This window comes from Centroberyx affinis, unplaced genomic scaffold, assembly GCF_046629955.1.
Source record: "Centroberyx affinis isolate AG114_WGS23_722 - 3 ecotype Tasmania unplaced genomic scaffold, CSIRO-AGI_Caff_v1 ptg003264l_1, whole genome shotgun sequence".
In the NCBI taxonomy this organism is placed as follows: Eukaryota; Metazoa; Chordata; class Actinopteri; order Beryciformes; family Berycidae; genus Centroberyx; species Centroberyx affinis.
The window spans coordinates 46,612-70,149 of NW_027281287.1; the positions used below are offsets into that span (position 1 = coordinate 46,612).

The following is a 23,538-nucleotide window of genomic DNA, read 5'->3' on the forward strand; positions in this document are numbered from 1 at the left end:
ACATGACATAGGCTATGACATTTGGTGGACACTTTTACCAAAGGCGTCTTACAGTACCAAAAGTCCATACATTTTTAACACAGGTGGCCCCAGCGGGATTCAAATCCCTAAAACTGCCAGTGTTAGTACCTTGGTCTACCCATTGAGCTAGTTGTGGTCATCAAAAGTATGCAAGTGTCCATAAGTGGATTCAGACAAAGGACAAAAAAATTGTTTCACTTTATTTGGATAGTCCAATGTTGACACTCACCTTCTATCAAGTGACTATAATGTGTCACTAAAAAGTCTACTAAGATTCAAGTGATACTCATAACTGCGTGAAACGTTTTTCATAGATATTGAATGTCTAGGCTAGAGTTAATCTTAGGGTTGGGTTTAGGCTTAAAAATGGGGTTGAGGTTACATAGTCTGTGGAGATGCAGCAAATAAGCAAGTAACACTTTGAACATCTACTTTTTGTAACCTGAGTATCAACATTGGACCATCCAAATAAAATGTTACCAAATATTTAATTAAATATACAATGGCATATCTCTCTGGATCAATAACAGAAAACACAGACCAACATTTTCATGTACAAATTAATTAATCAAAAACAATATTACTTGAAGTGTCCAAGTATTATATTGACAGTAATTAAAATTCTCAAAGTGAGATACCCTAACACCACAACAGAGAGGCCATCAGTTTGGATGGAATATATGAGTGGTGAGGAAACAAGGCCCAGGGACTGTGAGCCAGTCCTCCTACATCATCTATCTGGAGGAAACTGAAAGTCTGACAACCTGTGGGGATTTCACTCGACTTCCCTTGTCGCTAGACTTTCATGTTGCAGTTGGCCAAAGTGTCAGAAGAGATGCAGGAGGTGCCAAACATAGTGAAGATATTCTGTAGCGACGACAAGGTGCTCAAACATCAAAGAAGTGCACCGAAATGTTCTCGTAGTTTAATACTCAAACTGAAACTCAAGTCATCACTTTCACTGGTTGGATGTTGAAAGAGCAGAAAGCTCTAACTTCCACCAGCAGAACCAGAAAATGGGATATACCATGTAATCCATACTGCTCTGGGTTTCTGGTGATAAACTAATCTTATTTATTTATTTATTTATTTATGTATTATTCATACAGGGGAGCTGTGCTGAGAGCACAAGCTCCTTTTCGGCACCTCTTTGCTTATCATTCTTGCACATCTGGGTACTAGCAAAACTACAGCCCTCCAGGGAACTTGGGGGTTAAGTAGCCTGTGCAAAGGCATTTTTACAGCAGCTGTTGAGAGACGGGAGAGTGTTAGTCATTCACTTTCACCACCCAGGTTACTAGAGTACTGCCCAACTGTCAGCTGAGCCTGATGTCCTTCTTAAAGACACTACACTACTATCATGTGCCCTTGAGGAAGGCACTTAATCCTGCCAGCTCCAGTTCTGACACCACACTGCAACCAATCCATCATGTGCTATATGTACATTCTGCAAAATAAACAATGGCTTGGCCTCATAAAGGCCATATTATATACATTTCCGGCATGCATTTGATCATATTCAACCATGTAAAGAGTTAGAAAAGTTGAAGCAGTCCAATGACAGCTGGACACATGAGGATCTCCATAGTGCTCCATAATGAGATCAAGTCTTAGGTAGATGGTTGAAATTTATGATATCTCTATTACTCAGCCATAGATCATTTGTAGCATTGTCACAGCCAGAAATGTAGCCCTTCAAACTCATTTTAACATGTTATTTCTCAGTTAATTTAAGTGCCATTGCTGATGTTTTTTAAACCACGATGCAATGAAATCGAAAAGAAACAACCGCCCTTAAATCAATGCAGGTTTTACATTTACTGGCTAAGTTTCCAGTCTATAAGACCTTCATCAGAGCATCTCATAGACAGCAAGCTTAGTCAATAAATGAGAAACCTGCATTGGTTTAAGTGTGCGGATTTCAGTGCTTTTTAACTCCAGCACTTTAACAAAGCTTTGTCCTGGTGAGCAGTAGATCTCCCTTTATCCAGAATCCAGTGATGTTTTTTGTGGTTGTACCATACAGTATAGTACAGTAATGTCATTCCTGGGAGCTTGAAGCTTCTAGTCCTATGCGTTGTCTCTCTCATTATACAATACCTTCAAGACACGTTTCACACCTCGTTCAGCGCAGCCACTACCTCAACTGTCCCACGCTGCCCCAGTGAAACCATAGTGTGCGCAATCTCTGCAGGCTGCGAAACCTCACTTCTAGACTTCCACTGCAGCTCCTCCAGGCTTTCCTGCAGCAGCTGGGCACAGCCGCCCAAGTCCATGTAGTGCAGGGCCGAGTAGACGTCGTGCAGGGCTGCAGAGGGGCGCTGGCTCCACAGCTTCAGCATCTGGTACTGCTTCTCCTGAGAGCCCAGGAACAAGCCGGCCTCCAGCTCCACCCGCTCCAGCTGCTGGTCGGCCACCGAGAGCAGCCGCAGGAACTCCTTCCACCTACGCAAGGGCACCTCTTTAATGATGGCGTAGAGGACGGTGGCAGGCAGCCGCTCCGATTGCTTCTCTTGTCTGGGGGCTGAGAGGAGAGAAGCACAGGCGATTCAACAGATAGAAAGGTTCGTGCGAAAATGTATGCCTACTCTCTGCTCTCTGAAAGGGTAAGCTGTAGGAGCATGCAGACTGAAATCTCAAACTCATAGTCCAATGTGCTGAAAAGGTTAAAAAGCCTTTAATATATGGGCTACACCTACGCATTCCGACTATACAGTCTCCATCATGGCCTGGTGAAAACTGTATAGTTGAAAAGCGTAGGCGTAGCCCATATATCAAAGGCTTTTTGACCTTTTCAGCAAAGAAGTGTGCCTGAACTGTTCTTTTGGGGAGATCAGCCTTCTTAACTACAAACAACGAGCTTCATTCCCTTTTTTGCTTGTTAAAAACTTTGTCATGTTTTTATAATTTGACAAGTTATGTCCCTTGGCTCATTTCTTTGGAACCTGTACTCCAACAGCCAAGTTAAATTGTTGATTGAGACACTGTGCAGAGTTAGTGGGGGGGACAAAGTGTCAGCAGGTCAGCTCTACACTGATTTCATTCCAAATAAAATGGATCAGATCCTTAATGATTCTATTCACTTTAGTGAGTATAAAATATGTACATTACTGTATTTTCCAGGATTTGTCTTTAAATGGAACATACTGTTGGACACATTGCTGTTTTCAGTTCTGTTGGATTGTAATGTTACAAGAATCGGTTACAGAACATAGTAGTGCCAAAAGAGTAAAACAATCCTCTGTTGTTTTTTGTCTCAACAGACTAGCAGAGTCTGCCTACTGAAATCCCCCCCACATATACAGTAAAAGGCTGAAAATCACAAGTTGTGCAACGGAAACAACATAGAAACCTCACCACAATGCCAGTAGCACCTTTAATCTCCTACTACCACAAGGGGTTTTTTAGCTCAGCCACACAGTGATTAATACATTTTTAAAGGACACCACACATACCTGGAAATGAAGTTGAATTTGTACTCAAGAGGTTCCTAAAAACTTTGATTTAAAAAATAATGTTTTTTTTTGTTTTTTTTAATTCTATTTCAGAATTTTGTCCGCAAGAACAAGCTCAAACTGTGATATCAGTTCACTTCAAAGCTAAAAATGCAAGTTGCTAAGTAAGCAGGCGAGGAAGACATTAATAAATAAAAAAAACCGTGAGTCAAATTAGCGTTTGATAAAGCCAGTGAGTGACAAGGTGACGAAAAAAGAAAACAGTGGAAAATCACCCTAGATTCTAAAAATAACACCTCAACACGCGTAGATGTGGGTAATTTCAAAGGAATCCAAATATAATGTACAAGCAGGGTGCAGATACATCTGAGGTAACAGGTACAGGCAGAGCAAGTGCTCTTCACTATCTGATTTGCCATTTCCCCTAAGGTTGAAGTGCTGACTGATGCAAAAAAGTGAGGGCGTCCAGTTTCCCAGTTTCCACCTCCACACTGTGCACCACATGGCTGATTGGTGATAAGAAACGCGCTGACTGAGCAGAGATGAAAAGGCTGCTGCTCTGATTCTGAAAACACAGCAGCATAAGATATCACACCACTACACAGATAGTATGATAAAGTGGCACACTTTGACATTTTTAATTTTTCTCCACAAGGAACTTGGGGTGTTATATGAGAAGACTGGGTCAGCAGGGAGGAATGATGGGTAGGGACGCCACCTTCCAGGCACGCAGGTCGGTCTGGCCCGCCCACAACACCGAGCCTGGAAATTTTGCCCGCCCCCAAATAAAATGTGTTTTATTGAAATCTTGCAGGAGTGATTTTTTTAATGCTATAGTATTTATGATATTTAAATGCCGAGTCGAATCCAAAAATAAATATATTGTCCAACTAACATGTTAACAAATATACACGCTATTTGTGACGTAAATTTAGACCTGTCATGAATCAGAATCTCATCGCTTTCGAGTTTTCAATGAAGTTGGTGGGTAGAGTTAGGTAAACAGTGTTGAGCGATACCGACATTGCCCAGCCACATTCGCAAGTTTGTGAGTAGCCTAGTAGTAGCCTAGATCCTGTAATTCTAACTTTTTAATTAAAAATGGAAATTGGAATTGGTTAGCAAGAAGGAATAAGACTAAATCAACTCCTCATGCAAGTAGTGCTGCAGCTTTATTAGGATCAACAAGGAGTGGCATGGAGGGTGTGTAGACTATTTTCACATTCATCTTGTTGCTCAGTGCTGTAGTTCAGCTGTAGCTACTAGTAGCCACAAGAGCATCTTATTGACTGAAAGCTTAGCCAATAAATGTGAAACCTGCATTGATTTTAAGTGTGCAAATGTTCCTTTTCGATTTCAGTCGATTTCAGTTCCTTTTCGATTTCTTTAACTCCAGCGCAAAGCTTTGGCCGGGGGAGCAGTAGATCTTCATATTAAACCACAATGCAATGCAATTTCCTGACGAAGAAAAGTAACAGATAAAAATTTAAAATGTCATGGTATCTCTTAAACCTACGCCCACATGCTGTGTTTGACACCCCTACGTACTAAGAATATGGGGTTTGTTATATACAACCAGTTTAAATAGTTTTGCTTTTGTCCATCATTTGATTGTAAACATCATCAATGAAATGCCTTTGAAGTTCCTGTATGTTACCTATCCACCAACACCGGTGCTGGAGTCGAGGAATTATGGCATCAAATTGATATATGGACCAAAGTGAAAGCCACAAACTCTATACTGTGCAGCAGTAGTCAGACAGCATTTACTGAGTTTTACCTTTGTATCCAGTGTCCAGCAGCAGAGGAGTGATTGGGGTTGAATACTCTGCTGAGGCTGGACTCTGACAGAGAGTCATCATGGGAGTTTCTTCATGCAAGGTGAATGTCTTGAAAGGGAAAACAAGACAGAGAAGTTAAAATCTTCCTGGCAGCCAACTCTCCTAAGTCTTGGAGAGTGATGTGTGAAATCATTTTGATAATTTATTGCAGTTATAGTTACATTCTGCTACAAATTGTGATTTAGGTATGATCTTTGCAACTATGTTTTTCTAATGTCCTTTTGCCTTACTGTCCACCTACATTACAACACCAATCTGGATCTTTATCTCAACAAAACACATGAAAAACACATAAAACTGAGCACGAACCAGTGAGTTTGGGCTGCTGGGTTGATGACACCGTTGTTCTGTTAGGAGGAAACACAAAGAGATGTTATCACTCCGCTTCCTGCTTCAGCTGGTTAAACTTTGTGAAAGCACATTAATAACCATCACTTTGGATCTCTGCTCAGATTCTGCTGAACTGTCAAAGTCTAAATTCATAAAAAAATACTTCTGGTAATTCTTGTGTATAGCTGTTTGTGGATTAATAGCAGATGTGATCTAACAGATAAGAGGTATGGTTACTTTACACTGTGAAAGTGTGTGCATAAATTGCAAATTTAAAACAAATGCTGAGACATTTATCGCCACAAAAAGCATCCTATCTCCAGTGGGTAGCAGAAAATGCCTTTAAGCCTTGAATGTGATGCCTGCTAAAAGAAATGCTTATTAAACTCTCCAGCGGATGACAAGTCCCACCAAAATGTATGTAGAGATACGCAGGTATGCAGCCGGTCGTCATCATGTTACCATTGAATTTGGGGTCCTTGGCAGGCAACCCCAGGTCTTTGTCTGTGCTCCAGCAGTGGCGGGCGTCTGGATGGAAGACCTGGTTCCTGGTGAAGAACCACAGGCTGACCAGTAGCAGAACAGACACCAGAACCACCAAGAGGATCAGCATGGCCACATGGTAGTCTGCTGTGGACATGAGATGAAGAAGCAACAGGGTTACCCTCACCACACGTCAACATTAACATACTGCTGTCTGAGCGCCATAAAATGAATTAGCAAAACAAAACAATGGCAACCCTTTTGACAGTTAAAACATATGATAAGTTGAGATGAAACATTAATGATCCCCAAGGTGAATTTGGGGATCATTGGGAAGTCATAATCACTCATTAGGTAAAGGACAAATTTGTATTTGTTTTATATACATATTGGGAACTAACAATTACTTGGATAATGATCCACAACGGGATTTGGTGATGTACTTATAGCTGTAGTTGTAGTTGTAGCTGTAGTTGTAGCTGTAGTTGTAGCTGTAGTTGTAGCTGTAGTTGGAGATGTAGATTGAGATGTAGATGGAGATGGAGGTGTAATAGTTGCACAGTTCATCTGACATTCTGGGTGTCGCGAACAGTCTTTCCTGAAAAACAAGTAGAGAACAATATACAATATAGAAAACAGTGGAATTTCCCAACAGATTTATCAATTTATATATGATTGCTTAATCTGTTAATATGTGTGATCTGTCATATGGACAGTGAAATGCTACTTTAAATAAAAGAAGGCTAATTAAGGCACAAATTTATGTGCACAATTAAGATTGTTTACTGTCATGGCTACAGCAAAACTGCCTTCATGTTGTGATTCTTAACAGCCACAACCGCACTGTTCAGTACGGGTGGTGGTGGGCCTTGATGAGAAAACAAAAACTGCAAATCTAAGAGAAGTATGAAAGGAAGTTTGGAAATTTACAACAGAATCGCAGAACTTTCCTCCACTGTGACAGGAAGCCAGCACGGAATCAAGCCCCTGACCTGAATACATGCTGTGCTCGCTTTGAATATGTCAACATCAGAAAAAGGAAACGCATTTTGGATCAAAACTAAATGGCAGTTAAAAAGAGGATCAAAAGAGCTGTGTTTTTTTTGTTTTTTTTCATTTACTGTGCAACTAACTCTCTAGCTCTATCTGAATCACTTTAACAGGAATACAGATTTGTGAAGTAGTAAAATCTGTATGACTATATGTTTTGTAAATGTTGTCAGGATGTGGCAGAGCTGAGCACAGAGCTGAGCTTGGTCTGTTGGCTTACTAAATATCTAAACACGGTTGAGTTTTGGCTCTCATACGGTAAGATGTCACACCTTTGGCAGGACATGCATTTCTTCTCGTAGTCTGTGTCCTTGCATTGTCCTTGCGGACACTTCTCTACATCAAAAAAAAAAACAAAAAAACATGAATGTGATGCTGAAAATCCACAATTACACTACCAGTCAAAAGTTTGGATACACACCTGATCGAATGTACTAGGTTTTCCATTATCTTAAAGCCATTCTTATCTAAAGGCTTATGCTTAAATGCGTGAAGTGTGTTTTAGACAAATATAAATAGTGAAGTTGATGCCTATGTATAAATTTCTTTCCAAAGCCTTTGCCTTTCCATCAAGGCAAACGGTGGCTACTTTAAAGAATAAAAAGATAGTTTTGACTTGTTTAGCACTTTTCTGGTCACTGCATAATTCCATTTGTGTTATTTCATAGTTTTGGTGACTTTACTATTAATCTAAAATGTGAAAAATAGTAAAAAGAGAGAAAAATGTGTGTCCAAACTTTAAGACTGTTTAGCTTCCAATGCCCAATGCCAGAACATGAATCAATAACAAATGTGGCAGCTGTGAATCCTGATCTACTAAGACTGTGCTTACGTGAAGTGCATAGTTTGCATTCCAGGTCATTTAGGATTTTAGACTCTTTTTTGAAGTATCCCTCCTTGCAGGTACACACTGTGTCACTCTTGTAGGAGCAGTTCTTTCCTACCACCTGTCCCCCTGCGGACGAACCAAACACAGTGTTTCTTTCTCAATCCACAGTCCTGACAGGGTGACTGCAGCTTTTCATGCTGTCCATTAATGTCCAGCGTTATCCTTAGTCCTAGAGTATGAGCTGATTCAAGGATTATTTTAATCCGTTTTCACATTGCTTCAGCTAGCACAGAGCTAAAATCTTTAATTCTACTGCAAAATTAATGTTAACCTTGCTCCAGAGAAGAGCTAATTAACTCTGGGCTTTAAGCCAAGAGCCCAGTCAACCTGGAATTAAAAGGAGAATACCAGTCAATTTATAAATTCACATATGTTATTATTATGGAACAAAGTCTCTACTCTGTGATAGATGTACAGCCTCAAACTGCTACTTTGACAGTGAATGGGATATAACTGTTGCAGCTATAGACGATGTTTATCAAAGATTTTACATCCAAGTAAGATTTATTTAATGGTATTGCTGTCACTTCCCAACCAGAAAATGCATCTGGATCCCCAGAAAAACATCCTGGATACTGTCACAGTCACATTTACCATTTGTTTTGCAATTTCATTCTCTATGGAGCTGTACATTATACAGACATGACAGACTGAGAGGTGGGAAAAACTCTTCTGTCTTGTTCAGGCTATGGGAAACAGAAGTGAATGTTCACTGAAACAAACCAAACTGTCCTACGGCACCGAAATGACACGTTTCAAATTAAAATCCAGTAGTATTTCCCTTTGAAGTGAAAATGCAACTGCAAATAACCTAAATGTTATATTTCTGGTCATTTTCTTTGCAGAATCAAAGAATAGCCTATTATTTTTGTGCAAATAAGTGTAGCCTACTCTAGCAATTTTCACCAAGATGGGCTTTTTTTGGCATCAAAACAGACAGAATGTACTGGAAACCTGATCAATTTCTTTTCTATCAATGTATTCTTATTTTAACAGATACAAATTAAATCCTATTATTATATTATTTGAATTTTCCTTCAAAAGGTTGGACAATATTCCATGAGCTGATAGCAATGCGTCTCTATCTTCCTATCAAATTAATAACATTTGAGCAGGATACTTACTAGTTTCATCACAAGGGGTACATTTTTCGCATTTTTCTGCAAAGTTTCTTATACTGGTGAATGTGGGCCCAGCACATTTTTCACATCTGTACTTGCTCTCATTCGGTGTTGTCTCTTCATCACAGGTTCCCACCTTAAAATAGCCTGGAAAACAGTGGAAAAACACGAATGGGTGCAGAAAACAATTACAGCATTTAGGTAAATTCAGAAATATTTTAACATGTTGATTCCAATATAACTGCATAGCAAGGCTTCAAACAGCTTTGTCAACACAAGGCCAGCTCCTCCTGGTTTCTTGTTTCAACTTACCAGGTGGGCACTGCAGACAACATGTTTTACTGTTATTTCCCAACATCTCCTCAGTACAACTCTGTCCCATGGGAAGGAAGGCTAGAATCAATGGGCAAACCTAACAGAAATGAAAGACTGGGTTTGCTGATCTGAGGTACTGGATTCAGAGGGAAACCTGCTGGTGAATCTGCCCCCTGACAAGTCCACACCACAGCTGTTCCTGGGTGCCAGGGCCGGGACAGCTGTGGTGGAAACGCCACCGAATGAAATGCGAAGGGACTTCAATTCAGTGCGCAGACGTCTTGAGCTATTTCACTTTATGCCAGTCATATTATCACCAAGTTATTAAATGTGCAGACACTGTCTCCTTGCTACAGAGGCCACAGGAAGACCGTGAAAGAGAGACATTTTAATCAAGACCCCACCACTCACACATAGCTTAGTGCCTCTGATTATCAACACTACCGTTCCCCCCAGCCATTGATAAGAAACTACATTTAGCCTTAACATTACCTCTTAAAAACTGAAGCCACAACACTGAGATATACAGTATGTCTCTCTTACAGTACTATTCTTGACTGGTTGGAGGCGATTCTCAGTTATTTTTTACAATAGAGGAAGTGACAGAATAGATGACACATTATATAACAAGTGAAAATGTGCTTAAAATCATAACCATTAACAAACACTGAAAACCAAATCCCTTTAACCATCCGTATCTACCAAATATCGAGACATACATTCGTTCATTTTCATGCTAGCACCATGACTATGATAACAATGACTGCACCAATGCATCATATTTCAATTCTACTCACATAAAACCAAATTAGCAATGTATCCTGATCAAATAAAACACACATATGATTATATGATTCAAATAAATGGATTACTTACCAAGACAAAGCCCATTTTGGAATAATATAGGCCTTAGAGTAACTAAACAATGAACTTGAGATGAGTGTTTGTTTCTCTCATTTGAAACAAACAAGTCAAACCATCAAAACAAAAAACTGAATAAATAGAAAATATAGTATCACCAGGCAAATACAAAACAAGCCTACAGCTTGAGGCATTGTAATGTTAGGCCATTTGTAAATTTCCTTTGTAGCCGAACAACAGAAACTGCCCTGATGAGTTAAAGGAAGCCTGTGAATGAGTGAGTGTAAGTGTGTGTGAGTGTGTGTGAGTGTCAGAGTGTGTCAGGGCTGCCAGTTCTTCAGAAAGGCGGAGAGACAGTGTCAGGAAACTCAGTCACATCACTCAGGCTTCCCCACACACACTGACACACACACACCGCTGTTAGTGGTTATGAAGAATACGTCAGCAGGCAAGTTCCTCTGTGGGATTGTTTCCTATAATTCTGCTGCACCTTTGATAATAATGCGGTTCATACAGAAAAAACTGTGACATAAATTGGAATATTTCACAAGCCAGATAAGGGGGTTAGATGGGGTTAGATGGGGTGATTGGGCGCTCTCTATACATCGGCCGAAGGGGATGTTGGGATGTGGTGCATATGGAGGTTATTCTACTGGAAAAGTCCCATTTTGTAGCCTCTATGCCCTTATACAAAAAAGTACTATGGTAGGGCAGTGGCATGTTTTTTTGCGTCACTACCATGATGGTACAGTACCATGGTATAGCATTGGGTTACCATGGCATTGTACTATCAAGGTGGTGACCAAAAAAAACATGATTATCATTTTTTTTTTCTATAGTAGGCCTATTACCACGGCTCTTTTTGTAAGTATGTTCTGCATAAATTCAAATTTGGACCACTGCTCCCTTCAAAATGTATACCTTAACCTATCCCAGATGTAGGATACTGTTGATAAAACACTTTAAGATTGATCATTTACAAAATATATGCATTTTATGGGCTTATTATTGCTGAAACTTATTTTCAATAACACGCTATGAGGCTTTTACAGAGTTGTAAAAGGGCTTAAAGTATAATTTACACAGCTGCATAGGACTGGACCACATGGATGTTTCTTTTTGTTTCACTCATTGAGAAAAAAAAAAAGCTTTTTTCTTTCGGATCCATCCTGGGCTAAAGCCAACCCAGGTCCGCGCTGACAAAGACGATTCAAGCACGTGCGCTACATAAACGTGCTGTATATTGAAGACGAATAAAGTAGGTCATGTAAAAATCCAAAGCAATAATATTAGGAGATTTCCCCGTCTCGCTGTGTGACTGAGGACTGAGCCTGCAGCACCCAGAAGTGAACAAAGCGACCCGGAAGCGGTGGTCCGACTGGAGGCAGGCAGAAAGAACATCAACCTTTTATATTATAGCTTCACTCGCAAGACAATATCTGCAATCAGGACATAAGGTATTTGTGCATGTCTTTTCGTGTCTTCATAGCGGTGCAATTCTGTGATGAGCGGTAGTCTCCGAAACGCGTGCATTGTGCACAAAATGCAATAGCTGCCCCTTGATTCGTCAGAAAGTTGCAGAATGTAAAAAAAAAAAAAAATACCCAAAGTGAATTTTGGTTAAGATGGCACAACGTCTTTCGGGGGACAAGGCAGTGCGCGCTTGCTTCGTTTTGACCTTTACGCATCGATGCTGTTGTTTTATCGGTGTGTTTGGGTCGAGGCTGCATCTTGCCCGTTTCCGTGCTATTTTGCAGGGCATGGTTGTTGTAGGAAGTGTCAGTTTTTTTAAGAGGTGGGGAGGCCGGGCTATTCAAACCTGCAATTCGCCGTAAACAATCATTCATGCCTTTGACATGATAAACACACCTTTGTGTCCGCGTCGGCCCCTCTTTCCCCCCCACACAAGATGTACATGTTCCTAATTTTGGGGTCTGCAGAATATGGCGTCCCGCCTTATAAAAATAAGGCTGCCATTTTTGTTTCTCTTTTGTCTGGAAATGTTTTAACAAAACTGTCTGAGAATGTCTGAGTCGCATAGGGAGGGCCGCGCCGCAAAATGCCCAATCACTCAGTATTACAGATGCTCCGAGGTAGCCGACATGTCCGAAAGTCAAAGAATGGAAAGTTTTTCATTGCGTTTTTTTTTCTTTCTTTCTGTGAAGCAGCGACGTCCACTTATTTCCAAGAAACCCTGTTCAGACAGACGGAATAGATGGGCTACAGTGCTGGCTCAGAAACAAAATGCACATGCTAAACAGCTAAGGCTATGTCAGATGAATATACAGGTCAGCGTGTCTAAATCACATTTCCAGGTGACATTTAGATTACTGACCTGTTACAGGTGACACTTTGGCTCACGGCTTTACGGCGATCTACACCGTAATTTATACACAATTATCTAGTAGTGTAACACCTTGGTAAACCTACACTATGTTCAAATTAACCTTGACATTTTTATCCAATAACAGCTCCGAGTGCGATTTTCCATACTCGATTTATTATTAGCAGTAGGACAGTAGTATTGATTTATTTACAATATAGGATACCTGACAATAAGCTTAAATATAAACGTCTGGTCTATAGTAGGGTAATTTGAACAGAATTAAGTAGTTCTTAATACTTTAAAATGATAATGTGATTTAGCCAATCAAATCCTGCAACGAGAGATGAAAGTGAATGTGTAATTTTACAGCAGAAAATTATGGAATAAATTGTATAAACTGGTGGCTAACAGATAATACAAAGGGGCACTTTTTTTTATACATGACATTAGACTTGTATCTGGTTTGGACATCATTTTCACCTTTTCAGTAAAAATCTTCCAGTGCAAATTAAGGCCTATCTGTCATATGGATTTTTATGTTTGGTTGTTTTGACAGTTTAGTAAGCCTGTACAACTGAGTATAACACAAACCGGTATCAGATCTCCTCTCTGATCCCCCTTTACTCGGACAAATTCGTAGTAAGATTACAGCCAATAAAATGTAGGTTTTCATGCAAGTTTACCTAACGTTGAATGTTTGAATATCACTAAACCAAGCAGTGTTTTTAATTTCAGGATGGCGGAGCCTCGATTCAACAACCCATATTTCTGGCCTCCACCTCCCTCCATGCCAGGCCAGGTAAGTCCATTTCATTCCTAACATTTAACTCCTGTGACATTTCCATCTTCCGTTGCCATTTGTGTCCATGTGTGAATGTCTTTTGAGCCGTTTTGGTACCAGTCCTTGACCTGAACGGTGAAATTATATTTTCCAATCTTTTTCATCTCAAATTGAGGATCCTTCACAGTTCCTTCTCATGGATGAAAAAACCGAAGCCTGTAAATGTGAACCGGTCAGTGCTGCTGACCTGGGATGTGTTTTTGGGGCATGAATGACATTCACACACGGTGGCTGTTTTCTGTTGAGCATGACCCGTTAACCCTTTCAGCTGGATAACCTGGTGCTCATTAACAAGATCAAGGAGCAGCTGATGGCCGAGAAGATCCGACCCCTGCACCTGCCGCCTACCTCCACCCCCTCCCAGCAGTCCTTGCTGGTGCCCTCCTCGCCCTCGGACGGCGGCGCGCAGCACGGCATGTCGGTGCCCAAGCCCCAGCCGCAGCAGGTGCCCGGCCACCACCCGCAGCAGCAGGGCTCCGGCCAGCCCGACATCGCTCTACACGCCCGCCCCGCCTCCAGCTCTGGACAAGGTACAGTCTGACCTCCGCTGTTCCTACACTATTCCTCGTGAGCAGAGGTGTGATGAGCTCTGCAGCTCATAGGGTGCATTTTTAAAGTCTGAGGCGGATTTCCCTCTTCTCATTCATCAGCGTGGACTGGGTTGTGTAGCTTCCTGGCCATGATAAAACCCCCAAATCGGCGATTCTCTGTTATCTGTTCCATTCACTGCAACTGTGTGGCGAAACAGGTCTCAAAATCACACGTCTAGCACATAAAGGAACGTGAACAAAGCAGATTCTATTGAAAAAACTAGTCCTGTCACTGAATTGTGGTTAAGTGAATCACTTTCATGTGTATTAAACCTTTCAGTTTGAACAAGTGTAACGCCGAAATCCTGTCAGAGGAAACTTACGCAGATGGAACAAAGAAAATAGTATATTTGCCAATAATTGTAAATGGGAAAAAACACAATTCTCCAATCGTCGATAACAACCGATAACATAGAATCAACGATTTTGAGGTTATATCATGGCCAAGAAGCTACACAACCCAATGTACTACCATAGTCCAACATCACTTTAAGACTTTGCAAACAATTTTGATGTAGCAAAAGAGACTATTGAGATGCCATAATTGTTGACTTCACTCTGTGCTTTATCCTAAGACATGAGCATGACACCGTATGAGATGTGCAGATTGGTGTGATAAAATGTTTCTCTGCATCAAGACATTATTTAATATGCACCGATTTAAACTGACATCACCTCACAACTTCACAGATGTAAATATGGACGACAAGTCGGTGGTGAAGGCCAAAGGACTGTGGGAAGACTGGCACATGAGACAGCTTGGTGAGCAACCCGGCAGAGTCAACCATCGCTCAGGTATCGCAGTCTGTTCCTCTCTGCGTACTGTGGAAATGGGAGACATCAGTATTTTTTTTTGGCTGATTTTTTTTTTGTTGCATTTTTTGCCTTTTATTAGATAGTTTTTAAGTAGATAGAGACAGTAAATACAGGGATAGAGAGAGGGGGATGACATGCGACACAGGTCCTGGGTCGGATTCAAACCCAGGATGTCCCGTTAACATGGCACACGGCATAAAATAAATGTACAAGAACTTGTCATGTGTGCCGCTCACCTAGTAACGCTAAATATACACTGACACACACACACAGTAGAGGAATGACAGGACCTCACACACAGTACAGGACATACTATATTTATACTATGCTACAAAATTAGCATTCAGTGTGCATGGCAGCATGGTATACAGTGTGGTGCAAAGGCAGTATGGCGTGTCCAGTAGTCTGTTGGGCTGTGTACCATTAGTTAGTTACACTGAAAAAAGATGAAAAACATGAAATAAAATGGGAGCATTATACAACAATGGACATAATTCCTGAGGCTGAAAGTGGTGTAATGGGCAAAGAGTGTGTGTGTCGTGCAGGCATTGTGTGAGCAGTCCAAGAATGTGTAAACAACACTTGAGTAATAATAACAGAGAGAAACAGTAGTGGGTTTGCAGGCAGGAGAGTCGTGACTATGGTTAGACCGATACAGGTTTTTGAAGGTCAATGCCAATATGTTTAGACTTAACTCGCTGAAATTTTGTGCTGATTATTCAAGGTTATGCCGATAATTCGATATTCAAAATGTAATTTTAAATTTGACTATTTTCATGCCAAAAAATTACAAGTATTCAGTGTTTCCCCCGAGAATTTTATTTTTGGCCGCATGGAAAAGCCTCTGAAAAAGCAATTAGACCAAGTGACACTAAAACTCTGCATTAAAACTGAGACTAATGAAATTCTTTTAGGTTGGTTGGCAACACTTTAAGGCAGGGTGACCCACTGCACCTACTGTATAGTAAAAAGAAACTCTGATATCTTACACTTTCAAATGAATTGAACTATTAAATGAATAAATAAAATGTGCAAAGAAATCATAATGTCACTGCAGGTTTTACAGAGGAGCCTCCATTATATTGGTAATGGACAACATGACTGTCCGATATTTAATTAAAAGTCAGTATATTGTAGGGCTGGGCGATATGGACCAAAAATCATATCTCGGTATTTTTAGGCTGAATGGCGATACACGATATATATCTCGGTTATATATCTCGGTATTTTCTACGAAGTGGGCTAAATCTTCAGTTGTAAGTAGGGCTGGGCGATATGGACAAAATCAAATATCACAATATTTTTGACCAAATACCTTGATATCGATATTGCGACAATATTGTAGGGATGACTACTGGTGCTTTCACAAAATATTTACACAATGAGATTTTTGATAAATAATCATCAGTAATGTGGATATAATGACTAAGTGGGTAAAGGCAAATAATAGAACAGCTAGAACAGTCAGAAAATGACATCACTTTACTGTAATGCAGCCTTTAAAACCAGGAACAGACAACACTTATGCCATATCACGATATTACTATATCCAAAATCTAAGACGATATCTAGTCTCATATCACGATATTGATATAATACCGATATATTGCCCAGCCCTAATATATTGGCCCGATATATCGGTCTAACCATAGTGGTAAGGACAGTGAGTGCAGGAGTTGAGTCCCAGGACGGCTTGTTGAGCTCATACAGAATCAAAGACTCTCAAGTCACACGTCTACGTATGGCCCATAAGTTTGTACTAATATAGTTCTGGCGCCCACTGCCACAGGTCTGGCCCCTTCATCCCGACCCGACAGCCACAGCACCTCAGAGGCCCTGACCCCCACAACTCCAACCTCCAGCAGCCAGAACCGCCTGGGTGGAGCCCCGTCTGTGAACATCATCTCTGGGCTGGCTAGCGGTCCTGGCATGGAGCACATGAAAGCGGGGGGCCTGGCGGGACTCTTGGGCCCCCCACCCAAGGCGCCCAGGGGACGGAAGAAGATAAAGGCAGAAAACCCCACCGGTCCTCTGCTGGTGGTGCCCTACCCCATCCTAGCTGACCAAGGCTGTGTCACTATTGCACCCAAAGAGGGCAAAACCTACAGGTTGGATGTTATCCTTTTTTTCAGGCAGATATTTTGTCCTAACTTATTACCAAATGTTAGTCATATTACTGTCCCAAAGGGGAAACGCATTTCTTAGTGCAGGCATGAAGTCATCATAAACTGGAGACTGAGGATCTGTCACTACTTTAGAATTAGTCTTTTATTAGATTCTACTCTTTACTAATTTGACTGTGACTCAGGTTGTGACTCAGTCATGATGACTCAACTCAACTTTATTGTCCCACGAAGGGAAATGGGTTTGCAACTATGGTAAACGGAGCGGTCCACAACCACATCAAACAAAACAACACAACACAAGACACAGAAGGGCTCCTCACATGTACCATTGTACAATAAAGATCAAGACAATAGATTAGGGTTGTCACAATACTAGAATTTCTAACTTCGATACAATACCCAGGAAATGCGGAATATGCGATACCGTTTTCGATACCACGGGGGGGGAAAAATTATTTACATTTTTTTTTTTTTTTTTAAATATTGTTTTCATGTTAAAATATAATTTTAACATGAAAACAATATTTTAAAGTTGTCTGAGATTAAACAACACATTTTTGATTGACAGGTGTCGATCGGTCATGATTTGCTCTTTTTTTTTATTGAGGGCAGTGAGCTTATACTGCACAAGCATGTTAAACATCATATTGCCTCCTGGCCTCTGCAGCATAGACTGTAAAGCAAAAAACACAGACACAGAGACCCAAACTAGTTCCTTAATATCCAACAACGCAGGGGGAAATCCCGGTGCAAACGAGACAGATGCACGGACAGACAGACAGGGGGTGTGTGTGTGGGTGTGTGGGTGTGTGGGTAGTGGAGGCGGAGAAATAATATGTTTGATTTTTCATTAAGAGAAAGCACTGCTGGTATCGATACTGTTGCAAATGAGTATTGTATCCGTTTCAAATTTTTAGTATCGATACTTTTGACAACCCTACAATAGATTAAGCCAGTGTAAAAGGAATCCCCATATAATTATAGTCCATATAGTTCAGTGGTTACTTGGAGTTCAGCAGACCAATGGGACTGAAACAAAATAAGTTTGTCTTGAACTTGACTGATATAGGGACAGTGATGGTATAATACATGTTCAAGACAGAACTGGTATTGTCACTTTGAGGCTCCAGGTCTTTACAAACGTTGCATGTCTTGTTAATGGCACATTAATGCAGCCAAATGAGAGAAACAGCCTGACCCGGCCTTGTTTGCACATTTTTGTGTTCCTTCGTCGGCCAGATGCAAAGTGTGCCCGCTCACCTTCTTCACCAAGTCAGAGATGCAGATCCACTCCAAGTCCCACACGGAGGCCAAGCCCCACAAGTGTCCCCACTGCTCCAAGTCGTTCGCCAACGCTTCCTACCTGGCCCAGCACCTGCGCATCCACCTGGGGATCAAGCCCTACCACTGCTCCTACTGTGAGAACTCTTTCCGCCAGCTCTCACACCTGCAGCAGCACACCAGGTCAGTTCAACCATGTGAGCAAGTCATGGGTCTTTCAGATAAGACGTGGTTTGCTTGGCGCTCACTGCTTGATGTTTGGGAAAGTCGAGGTAGTGTGAAGAAAAATAGGCGTCATTTTCAAGAAGCAGGGAGATTGATAATCTATTCTCCACTGTGTTTTTAAACACACCTGTTATGCCCACTTGGTTAGAAATACGCTTAGAGAAGAGACCAAGGTCCCTATACAACTTCAGACCTGTGTTGTATAATTTGTGGAATTCTGATACTACTATAATCAAACTTTTCTCAGTTTTTTCCCTTCCTAGCCGGCTACTTCTCTTGTCATTTCTTTTAGAGGCACAAGGCACAAAGTTAAACTAGGTTGAACTTTGGGTGCAAGGGTGCGGAGCTGGACGTAGTGGAAATTCATTCATGCATGGAGTCATCGCATCCTTTGTGAAAGCAGTTTCAAGCAAAAGTCTTTCAACATCTTGTGTATTTGATGAAAGTGTTTTGATGTTATTTCTGACTTGTTTCATCCTCTCCCTCTGCCCCAGAATCCATACTGGTGATAGGCCTTATAAATGCGCCCATCCCGGATGTGAAAAGGCCTTTACCCAGCTCTCTAACCTCCAGGTCAGTACATGGTCACACAACTCAATTCAGAACAATTCTGTTACAGTGGTTATCACAACTTAAGTACAAGTTATTTTTTGGTTGTAAAAACAAGGCAAATCTCTGAAATAAGTGAGTCTTACATCTTTTGTTTGACGTGTTTCTTCCTCAACAGTCTCACCAGAGGCAGCACAATAAAGACAAGCCGTATAAATGTCCTAACTGCTACCGTGCCTACTCAGACTCAGCATCATTGCAGATCCACTTGTCAGCGCACGCCATCAAAAACGCTAAGGCCTACTGCTGTAGTATGTGTGGCCGGGCATACACCTCAGTGAGTAAACCACAGATTGTCTGTATAGTTTAAGTACTGTGAAATGTGTCTTGATGAGACTTTTCCTGTGTGCTTTGGGACAGACTGTTTATATGGTTGATAAGATGGTGTCCTTTGATAACACCACTGTCTGTCATATCCAACATGGGACCTTTCCTTGCTCCCATACAAACATGCATACCTCATAGAACAGAACTGAAAACTTTCCAAATCATTAGGGTCCATTCCTCATTTTGACACAAAAGGGTCCACCAAGCACCAGTTATTTAAATATTTTTTTTACTTTTAAAACAGGTTCACTAGGTATTAGGGCTGGGCAATATATCGATATTACATCGATCTCGTGATATGAGACTAGATATCGTCTTAGATTTTGGATATTGTAATATCGTGATAAGGCATAAGTGTTGTCTTTTCCTGGTTTTAAAGGCTGCATTACAGTAAAGTGATGTCATTTTCTGAACTTACCAGACTGTTCTAGCTGTTCTGTTATTTGTCTTTACCCACTTAGTCATTATATCCACATTACTGATGATTATTTATCAAAAATCTCATTGTGTAAACATTTTGTGAAAGCACCAATAGTCATCCCTACAATATTGTCGCAATATCGATATCAAGGTATTTGGTCAAAAATATCGTGATATTTGATTTTGTCCATATCGCCCAGCCCTACTAGGTATGCTTTTGACATCTACTTTTTCAATTTCCAACACACCAAAATGGCTGCTACCACCTCCCAGTTCACTCGCCAATATCTCTTTGAGAAAACTCAGTAGATTCTGCCTTCCATATGCTTGTTTTTTTCTTGCCAAGGCTTCACAACATCAGTCTACATTTGTTATGTCAAGGAATTTATTGCCAATCATGGGAGGCAGTATCTTCTAGTGCACCAGAAACTGGCCACCTGGGTTAATAGTTGAATCTTTATTGGAGTAAGTGCTCCTTGATGGATTAGACCAGTGGTTCTCCGCCATGTGGCATTGAGGCCGAAGACAATGCAGCTTTTCATTCCAACCAAACACTACACCCGCTGATTTCACTCTCTCTGGTTGAAGCGGTGCTAATCAGTGAAATCAGCGGTGAGAGTATTTGCTGCACCAGGCAAATTTCTTGCTCAAGTTGAAAATTTTCAACTCACAAATCCCTCTTTGCCTCACTTTGTGCCGCCTACAGCAATGCTGCGTTCATTTCGCTCCATTCGCCCACTTCCATTGACTTTGCATACATTCCTGTCTCCTCAAAATTACTTTTTGGGTTCTGTCCGAGCATAGGGTAACATCAATTTGGAAAAAGTCTTATTTCGTCTTGTCAATCAATCACTTGGACCCAGGATCCCTAACCGGCACTAATAACTTGAACTCTTGACCTTTGACTCTTGACTATTGCGCAGGGATACTATGTACCTCAGGAATATATCCGAAACTATCTGAATTGCATTTATTATTTGCATTATTTGCACTATCTCTATTGTCTCTATTGTTGAGTTCACTACCTTTATTCTATGTTAGTAGCCATTTCCTTTATTTCTTTGTATGGGAGTAAGGAAAAGGTCAGATGTCCAGATGTTGGCAAGCAGTCTGATGTGCCGTTCTGCTGAAATGTGTCAAATTGACAATTTGAAAATAACCAAGAGCTTGAACTGGGATCCCTGTTGATATTAACAAAAACTAGATTGGTTTTAGGCTGTTCTCTAGTCCATGTGCGTTACTAATGGAATGCTTTTTAATGTAATCTTTTTGTCTCTTTGCAGGAGACCTACCTTATGAAGCACATGTCCAAACACACAGTGGTGGAGCACCTAGTGAGCCACCAGTCACCTCAGAGGACCGAATCCCCCAGCATCCCCATACGCATCTCCCTCATCTGAGCTCCCCAGCCGCACAGCAGTAGGTGGGATTCGTAGTCCATGTAAGGCTGGAGCTTAGGGGCCCTGCACACACGGCCATCTACATAAGGCTTACATTAGCATATGACAGCTGACATAAGCATTCAGTGCTAGATTCAGTAAACGGACTCCCTCGATCCGTCTTGACACAGGCCGTCTGTCAAAATGAGCACAGCGTATTTTCGTGAATGTAACAATACAGCTAGATATTGTCCAGAGGATCAAGTGGCTAAGAATGTCTTACGTCAGATTTAATAAGCACTTTCGTAAGCGTCATGTAAACTGCCGGATGCATTGGCCATCGAATTGAAATGTTATGTTTTTTTATTTTCTTCCATGAAATGGGTTTCCAAAATGTGCCAGATGATATTTGCCCTTATAAAGAATTGAGAAAGGAAAAAAAATGTTTGCTGGGTGTATTCTGGAGACATCCAAAGATAATCTTAAAGCACTTTTAGGCCTTGTGGTTTTGGCTCAAATTGTTTCAATCTTGTTGGATGGAAATGCCCAAAGGCATTACTTGAGGCAGCTAAGAGTATTGACTGTGTCTAAATGAAAGTCTTTTCTGTTACCTTTTTTGTTTTTATGTACATTTTTGTGCAAGTACACATTTACAGGGTCATCTAAATTTGGAGAAAGGCAATCGGTAGATGACAATTCAAAAATGTAATGATTGTATTCAGAAGGTGTATTATTGAATTGAGGCGGCAAAAAAATAGAGCAACACAAAAGGTAAAAGATGAATGTTTTACTATTTCCCCAATGTTTCACTCCATATTTAACGTTCATCTTTGCGGCACCTTTATGATCATGACACATGATCAAAGAAACACTGCTTTTTACATTCTACTTTTCAACCATTTTCCTCATGTCCAGTTAACTAGTGCCATATGAACCTGAAGGTTTTTCTGAGAAAGAAATCTTGTAATATGTGTTAGCTTTCTCTTCTCTATTTTATTCAGTTAAGCTATGAACATATGTTTCTAAGTATTAGAAGTGTAAGGCATTATGCTGTTGCTAATCGGGGGTTGAATACATTGCACATGTATCAACGCCAGCTCTACTCTCTCATTTTTAAATAAACTCAATTTGAAATAAAATTTTAGTCGAGTGAAAAACACATATTTAAAAGTTAACCATTGGACCAAAATGTGAAGTTATTGTACAGCTACTCTGACCCAACAAAGTATTTTTTTTACTCCATATAATCATATTAACAAGCTTTACCCATTTGAAATGAACTGCAGTATAAGTCATATTCCATAGGCCTATATTACAAGTTAATGTGGAGGTGATGCTTCTCCTTTTGATGTTTGTTTTTTTTTTTTTTTTTTTTTTTTTTACTTAGTATTCTTTTCATTGTACACAGTATTGTTTGTTGTATTTTTACTGTAACTTTAACCTCTGGTTACTCTGGATGGTACTAATAGGGTACCCTGTATTCTTCAGGGCACTTAAGAAAAAGGTGCTACGGCTAGACGTATGTTGAGATGGAACTGAGAATAATGTAAAATACATATACAGTATATAGTATGTTTTCAAAAGAAAAAAAAAACTTATTACTCAAGCCACTGGCCTGAAAACAGACATTTACGCCAACAACAGACCCTGCCTCTTCAACTTACTCTCTCTTTTGAGATAATGGGGAAATGTACATGTTGCTGTACTGTAAAACATGTTACTCATTTATAGTACCTATTTTAAGTTTTCATAAACCGTTCTTTCTATTCGGGTTTTGTAAAAGGTATGTTTATGTACTTACTGTAATTATTTTAGTCTACCCGTATGTTATTAATATTCATGTTTTATATCAGTTATTTACGTATAAGCCTTAACTGTTTTATCATCCCATTTCCATTACTCTGTATTGTGTTCTGCAGTATTCAGTCGTGTAAACATTTTTATTTTTCCTTCCGCATGGAGTACCCGAGCTGTAATCTGTATGATAACTGTTTAACCCATGTTCTCTATGAAAAGATATTGCGTAGATTTATTACACTTTTTCCTGTCTTGCATTGTGGTTTCATATACAGTTTCTAGACAACTAAATATGCACAGCCAAGACTGAGAAGTAAAACTAAGGATATCAATGTTTAAAAAAGGAAAAAAAGCTTTGTATCTTTACCTTGTTTAATAAACAGACTGTTATAAACTTACCATTACTTGATTGTTTTGTAGGGACCGTAGATCTCC

The 23,538-nt window shown here is 40.4% G+C and overlaps 2 protein-coding genes across 6 annotated transcripts; one reads left to right on the top strand and one right to left on the bottom strand.

Annotated features, from left to right (window-relative positions):
- Positions 1–10,801, bottom strand: LOC139660277 (tumor necrosis factor receptor superfamily member 25-like). Of its 3 annotated transcripts, none has more exons than XM_071538371.1 (10): positions 10,382–10,801; positions 9,503–9,602; positions 9,194–9,337; positions 8,013–8,135; positions 7,453–7,516; positions 6,574–6,728; positions 6,110–6,277; positions 5,627–5,664; positions 5,257–5,365; positions 1–2,545 (listed from the first exon to the last, which is right to left on the bottom strand). In XM_071538371.1, the coding sequence occupies exons 1-10, from the start codon at positions 10,394–10,396 to the stop codon at positions 2,136–2,138; spliced, it is 1,326 nt and encodes a 441-aa protein (XP_071394472.1). In that variant the 5' UTR covers positions 10,397–10,801; the 3' UTR covers positions 1–2,135. The 3 variants fall into 3 exon arrangements, with proteins under 3 accessions (XP_071394472.1, XP_071394471.1, XP_071394469.1); XM_071538370.1 differs by having other exon boundaries at positions 6,110–6,274; positions 6,538–6,728; XM_071538368.1 differs by having other exon boundaries at positions 6,532–6,728.
- A 933-nt stretch (positions 10,802–11,734) lies between these two features.
- Positions 11,735–23,482, top strand: LOC139660276 (zinc finger protein 362-like). Of its 3 annotated transcripts, none has more exons than XM_071538365.1 (9): positions 11,735–11,823; positions 13,428–13,491; positions 13,802–14,063; positions 14,814–14,918; positions 16,729–17,047; positions 18,305–18,529; positions 19,066–19,144; positions 19,299–19,457; positions 21,211–23,482. In XM_071538365.1, the coding sequence occupies exons 2-9, from the start codon at positions 13,429–13,431 to the stop codon at positions 21,325–21,327; spliced, it is 1,329 nt and encodes a 442-aa protein (XP_071394466.1). In that variant the 5' UTR covers positions 11,735–11,823; position 13,428; the 3' UTR covers positions 21,328–23,482. The 3 variants fall into 3 exon arrangements, with proteins under 3 accessions (XP_071394466.1, XP_071394467.1, XP_071394468.1); XM_071538366.1 differs by having other exon boundaries at positions 14,814–14,885; XM_071538367.1 differs by lacking the exons at positions 11,735–11,823; positions 14,814–14,918 and having other exon boundaries at positions 13,396–13,491.
- Positions 23,483–23,538: the final 56 nt, after the last annotated feature.

What these genes read in the sequence shown, in the direction of transcription:
- LOC139660276 (XM_071538365.1), top strand. Translation starts at nt 13,429, where the DNA reads ATGGCGGAGCCTCGATTCAACAACCCATATTTCTGGCCTCCACCTCCC. An exon ending in CAGAGTCAACCATCGCTCAG is followed by an intron (nt 14,919 to 16,728) that starts GTATCGCAGTCT and finishes CCACTGCCACAG; the next exon opens with GTCTGGCCCCTTCATCCCGA. An exon ending in CCCAGCTCTCTAACCTCCAG is followed by an intron (nt 19,145 to 19,298) that starts GTCAGTACATGG and finishes CTTCCTCAACAG; the next exon opens with TCTCACCAGAGGCAGCACAA.
- LOC139660277 (XM_071538368.1), bottom strand. An exon ending in GGATCATTATCCAAGTAATT is followed by an intron (nt 6,278 to 6,531) that starts GTTAGTTCCCAA and finishes TCATGTCCACAG; the next exon opens with CAGACTACCATGTGGCCATG. An exon ending in CCAGCAGCCCAAACTCACTG is followed by an intron (nt 5,366 to 5,626) that starts GTTCGTGCTCAG and finishes TTCCCTTTCAAG; the next exon opens with ACATTCACCTTGCATGAAGA.